Here is a 6000-nt window from a genome sequence, read left to right on the forward strand (position 1 = left end):
GGATACACATAGCCCACTTCATTCACCATATTCTACTGTGTATTAAATGTGTGTGCCACAAACAGCCGCTGTTAATTCATGTTGTTTCTTGCAACTAAAATATATATATCCATATGAGGAAGATATATTTGTATCTCTAACTACTGATTCCTCTTCCTTTTAGGTAAGAACTGGATATGATGGTTTTGGAGGCAGAACCAAGTTCATTCAGCCTGTATCCTGCTGCTTTGCAGAAACTAAGCTGTTTGCTAGCCTTTATAATAGCACTGAATTCAAGGATCACCATTAGCCAAAGAGAAGAGGGCAAGAGGAAATAGTATATTGGTTTAAAATCCTGTTTCAATTTAAGCTAAGTGAACTGTAGAGCAAATTCAAAGTTGAATGCATTTATTTGCTGCAAGGTGATGCAGGGCCTGGAAAAGGGTGTTGAAGGAAAAACCTGTCAATATTTTTTTTCTCTCACAGACACCCTTTGGTGAATCTCTCAGGCTGTGAATAAGTATATGTACCATGTTCCCTTTAGAACTAGAGAACTTCGTAGTCTGAGTCTGTATTCCAACTTCAGCAGCAAAAAGAATTGGGCACACTATCTGCAGCAGATTCCTAAGTTCTCCAGAGAGTACCATGACTGCACATACATGTTATAAGAAGTAGTGCTTGCCTCACAGCTATGTTCACATTGAGGTTGAGATTATCTGCCTGCCTAGAGTCAGTGGGCCAAGCATCAAATAAGTTTCATTAAGTGCCTTGTGCACTTAATTTTTTTTATAAATAATTCTGTGATGTTTGTAGCTTCCCAGCGTGGCAGTGAAATGACATTGGCAGGACTGTCAGTTTGCATAAATAATGGTAGAGCCTACCTACAAAGTCTATTGACGAACTTTTGGCTGGAAGAGGGAATGAGGGGAGTTTGATTATATGAGCAGCAAAAATTTGATATCTCTTCTCTTAACTTGGAATTGGGTGGCTCAATATGTTTGTTTGTTTATGAACTAAGTAATTGAATTATTTAGCCATTATTTATATTAGACCTTGCTTTGTTCATATAAAACATCCTAGGAAATGCTCTATTCCTTCCCCCTCCCCCATCACCTTTTCCTTTTAAATGCTACCATTTTCCTTGATTTGTTGCCTTCAGAGTGTCCCAACAGAGATTCGACCCCTGGCTGTGAAGAGCAAAAAAAAAAGTGTGTCGAAGCACACAATGACAATATCTTCTGCTTCTGGCTTCAGTCAGAGTAAATTAGACTACTTTATTAAGTAACCATGGAACTCTCCAGATTGGCTATAGGTAATCAGAAGCCTAGAATGATCTTGTGTGGGAAGCAGATGACATTGTGAACCCAGCAAACCAGAACAGATGTCCAGGAGTGGGGCTTCTGAACGTCTCCTGGCTCTGTTTTCATCTGGCTCTTCCACTTGCCCCGTTTCTGCAAACTAAACTTCTGGCTTCGTTGCTGTGCCAGCTTTCTGAACAGAAAGACCTGAGAAGTCTGGTTCCACAATACCACAGAGCCTTTGATGTCTTGAAGGTTATTGTTCTATATTCTGATCCTGATAAATTATGAGAGTCCTAAGCTCCTGATCAGCTGGAAAAGTAATACCTGCTAAGAACCATGGATGGTACAAAAGTGTCTCTTCAATCAGGTGCACCTGCAATTGTATACAGCATCCTATTTTATATGAGGAGGGAATGCAGTCTGCAACTCTCTCAAGTTGTCTTGGGGTCCTGAGTGACAATAGATAACGAGGGAATGCTTTCTGCTAGGATTTATGAAGCACTAGAAAAAAGAGAAGGCCTTTTTCCAGTGTTTCATGTTGCATTTCAGTCAGAAACCTCTAGACATTATAGTTATTGATTCTCATAATCAGTTGCAGCACATGATACAAAAGCCTTATCCATGCATTACTAATGCAAGCATTCTGAACACACTTAGAGGGGAGTACCTAACCCTGCTCTCCCCATCATGTTCTTCACAGTTACAGTGTTTGATCTGAAGAGGAGAGGTTTCTACTCACATGTAGACTCTACACATCTCCAAGAACCCTGTATAATGTGGGGTTCTGAGTATCAGTAGTTAAAATATAATGTAATCATTTTCTGGCTGAAATAACAATATGAAATGCTGGATGGAATGGTGATATTTCCCCTCCCTTCAGAAATGTAGGGGCTCCCCTCCAAGGTGAATAAAACCTGAACAGGGTTATAGTAAGTTGTGAATTCCTCTAGTTTTGTCAGTCTGACTAATCTTAGTCCCAAATTTAACTTTTGGAAGCAGTTTGCATACTTGTATCACAAAGTTCTTATTTCTGAAGCTGAGTGACTGTTTTGACACTCTGTTTGTATTTATGTTATTGTGTAGGATATTTTGAATTGGACAGTTTGACCCTAAGCATGCAGAAAGAGATGCTGATCCCTTGCTGTTCCAGTGTCCCCTCTGCTAAAGTGTTGACATTAATTATATTTAAGCTTTCTGTGTTCTACAGAGGCAGATGTAGTGGTATTGGCCATTAGTTTCCTCTGTTCCCTGGGTAAATGATAAGCCATGTTTAGAATAGATGTTTTTCAGGGGAACTTCGCCTTGCAATATTGTGGTTGGTATTTTCTGTTTCATTCTTGCCATACACTTTTCTGGATCCTATTGTATGTTTAGTGACAAAGCTGATGTTTCCCAGAAGATGTTTTCCCCCTTATGCCCATGAGCTTATGGACAGACTTGCTCCAGGGTTAGTGTTATGATTTCCTTTGAAAATGGTTCAGCTATTGTTTACTCAGGATATAAAAATGCTAGATTTTTAAGTTACTAGTGTATTTCTGTTTCTTTGGCACACCACCACTTTTTATAAGTATACAATTTCTAGTTTACTATCTCATACCACACAAATGGTTTCCAGTGAAAGAATTGTTTGCTTGACGCAATATCAATTTTTTCTTTGCTTTTTATAGATTGGCATAAGGCACCTTTGGGGCTTAGAGCTAATCCTGTCTTTTGTCTTTAGACAAATTGTGTGTGGTGTTGTTGTTTTTTTTTAAAATACCTTTTGCTTGCTATGTCTCACTGTATCTTGGACTAAGTCACGGGCCTAAGATTATCAGAGCCATAAATGAATATATGAACAGAACCAGTGCTTGGAATTCCTCACTAGACATGTATACCTCATATGGAATAAATGTTGTACATGCCTTATTTGTTAAATTGAAATAATAGAGCCATCTGTAGGCTACTGCTGACTCACAAAGAAACTATGCAGCTATAAATTATTATCTTTATTTCACAGAAAAGGTCACAGCCTTCTGCCTAAATAAAAATCTCAGGTTTTAGTGGTGAAACCAGTACTTTTTAAGGATCAGGAAAGGCTAAATTCATTGAGATTTCTTTCTCTGTTCCCTCTTCAAAGACCTTACTGACAAGTATTACTGCAGCATCAGTAGGCTCGGCTGCATCAAGCCTGCTTACAGAACAAGCACAGAATAAGTGCCTGGCTGTAAACACTAGCTTTGTAGCCACGAGCAGCAAAGGATTTCATGCAGGTAAGCAAGTGGCCTGATGGAAGCGGGATTGTGTTCTCTGTGCCCAGCAGAGAAACGCGGCAGGCTGCTTCAGGAAGTGCGGGGCTCTTTGTTTCTGCTGTGCCGGATCTCAACGCTGAATCAAGCCTAGAAGCAGAGGTTTAAGTGAAAAAAATACTATCAGAGCACAGTGCATTCACGAAACCAAACTGCATTGTCCCTCAACTGGGCTTATTCTTGCTCTACAAGATAGAACGTGGAGTGAGAACCCGTCTTTGTTTTATATACAAAACCACACATTTCTACCAGTCTGTCAGTTGCTCCGTGCAAAATTGTTTGACGTTTATTGCACAGTGTCAGCACAAAGCAAAATAAAATATCTTTTCCAGCTGCTTTTTCCTGACTATGTGAAAGCAATTCTTGCTCACTACAAGCTACCAATCAATAGCTGTTTATACTTCAGACTTAAGTCACTCTTAGCTCTACTGAAATAAATGAGATTTGTGGATCTGCCCTAAATATGACAAATTTGTCTCATATTCTCTTTCTCAGAAGAACACAGCAGTATACGGATCTGATTCCATTTTTATTATTCCATGGTGTAGATTGGTCAAGGCATCATGACCAGCACAAAGTTACTAGTGATCTCTTATGGCTGGACATCGATTTTTATGTAGTTTTTCCTGGTACAAGTAGGATATTGTTGCACCACTGCTATGAAAAAGGCATAGACTTGCTGTTGATTATTAGGAAAGAAACCCAAAACAGAATTACCAGTATCATTGTGCCTTCTTACAATTCTGTGGTGTAGCCAAGCTCAGAATACTATATGCAATCCTAATTACACCTCAAAAAGGGCATTGTAGAGCAGTCAAAATTATCAAGGGCTGATGCAAATCCCTACAAGACAGGTTATAACGTTTTTAGATATTCAGCCTAGAAAAAAGATGAGCAATGGCATATATGATGGAAGTGAGCTTTGTCCGTGACCCACATGTATTCCAGTCGTGAGATGTGACACATGGTAGAAATAGTAAGTAGCTAGCTTTGAAACTTATCTTAAAAAGGAGGGCCATTTCATTTGTCCTGAAAATGCCCATTGATTCCCTCGTCTTTCAATCATGGTTTTTATGGGACTTTTAACAAATCAGGTGGTTAACTCTGAGTTTTAAGTGGCAGAAGCCATTCACTAGCGGTCCAGATCCAGTGCCATGCTGTTTCAAAATCAATTTGTTAGGCACTTCACTGCATCTGGAGAAAAAGTTAAAAATAGGAAAATTCTGTGTAGAGACTGCTGAAGCGAATCCACTTTCCCCTGTGCAGCAGAGATGTTGTGCCCTGTTCTAAGTAATGTGTTGATAACTGCCAGCATTTCCTCATATGCTTTTATTAGATAAGAGGAGCTTCTGTTTAGCTTGCTCATCTTTGCATGCGTGCGTTCTAACTACATCCTGTGCTTTGGTGGAAAAACAAAACACACTCTCCACCCCACCCTACCCCATGGTTTTTGTGAAGTGGTGGGAATATCTTCAGCAGTCTACAAGGTCAATGTGAATATCCTAAAGAATGTCCTCAGCTTCAGACTGAGTCCGTGTATTTTCCCGATGAACACAGTATTTTCAGAGGACACCAGTGTGGCCTTCAGAATGGTGTGATCCTGTCCTCTAATCTTGACTGGAAAATATCAGATTAGTAACTGAATTAAATGTGATGACAATTAGATGTCAAAAACCTGACATTTATCATTTCTCACCTCATTTCCCCCAAAGCTTTTTTTTTCCATCAAAGCTGTTTCCTCTTCTAGGTTAGTTTGCTTAGTGGTGGCATTTCACAATTGAGAAGTGTTTGCTTAAGAGAAGCCACTACTTCCTCAGTTCATTGTTATTATCAAAGGTTTTGTAGAAGGCCTTGTGTTGCTCCAGCCCTGCACACATCTCTTTATCTGCTAATCAGCAAGGAGGCAGTGTAGCATGACCGTGAACTGAGATATAATCATGAGTAAAATGGGATATTAAGAATAAACTCCTCTTTAAGTCAGTGATCAGAGGCCTTTTCTGTTGCTATGAAATTACAGAAACAGTGAGCCTGGTTTTCATTTGCAACAAAATGTCATTAGCTTTCTCTCAAGGCCTGCCTGCTTTCTCTTAAGGGGAAACTGTCAATTCCTATTTGGCCTCAAAGCTTCCCCCTCCCCCCAAAAAATGTTGTTTGGTGCTTTTTTTGCCTGTGGTGCTTGCTGCTGAATCTTTGATGTTCTGTAAGTTAAACAAATGAAATGGATTAATTCTTTCCAAATGTGAATAAATACTGCATTAAGGATCCTTTACTTATCCATAAGAGTAAGTACGTATAATGTTTATACGAGGGCTTGCCTCAATATATTGCTTTTCTTCAAAGTGCTCTGTACGTATTAAATATGGATATTTAACAAAATGGATATCCTAACAAAACAAGCTTCCAAAACAGTTTCTCTTTCTAAACTCTAGTCT

At 39.2% G+C, this 6000-nt stretch overlaps 1 protein-coding gene across 6 annotated transcripts in view; it reads left to right on the plus strand.

Annotated features, from left to right (window-relative positions):
* The window catches only part of TRAIP (TRAF interacting protein), a 55017-nt gene extending 52213 nt beyond the window's left edge, over positions 1 to 2804 (plus strand). For 5 of the 6 annotated variants that reach the window (XM_020789379.3, XM_072989862.2, XM_020789387.3 and 2 more), the window contains exons 15-16: positions 164 to 214; positions 1139 to 2804. In XM_020789379.3, the coding sequence (XP_020645038.3) occupies positions 164 to 214; positions 1139 to 1264 (177 nt within the window). In that variant the 3' untranslated portion in view covers positions 1265 to 2804. The remainder of the gene's footprint in view (positions 1 to 163; positions 215 to 1138) is intronic. The other variant, XR_002300190.3, reaches the window with a different exon arrangement.
* The last annotated feature ends 3196 nt before the right edge of the window (positions 2805 to 6000 follow it).

The sequence above is a fragment of the Pogona vitticeps genome, chromosome 2 (genome assembly GCF_051106095.1).
Source record: "Pogona vitticeps strain Pit_001003342236 chromosome 2, PviZW2.1, whole genome shotgun sequence".
Taxonomy (NCBI): Eukaryota; Metazoa; Chordata; class Lepidosauria; order Squamata; family Agamidae; genus Pogona; species Pogona vitticeps.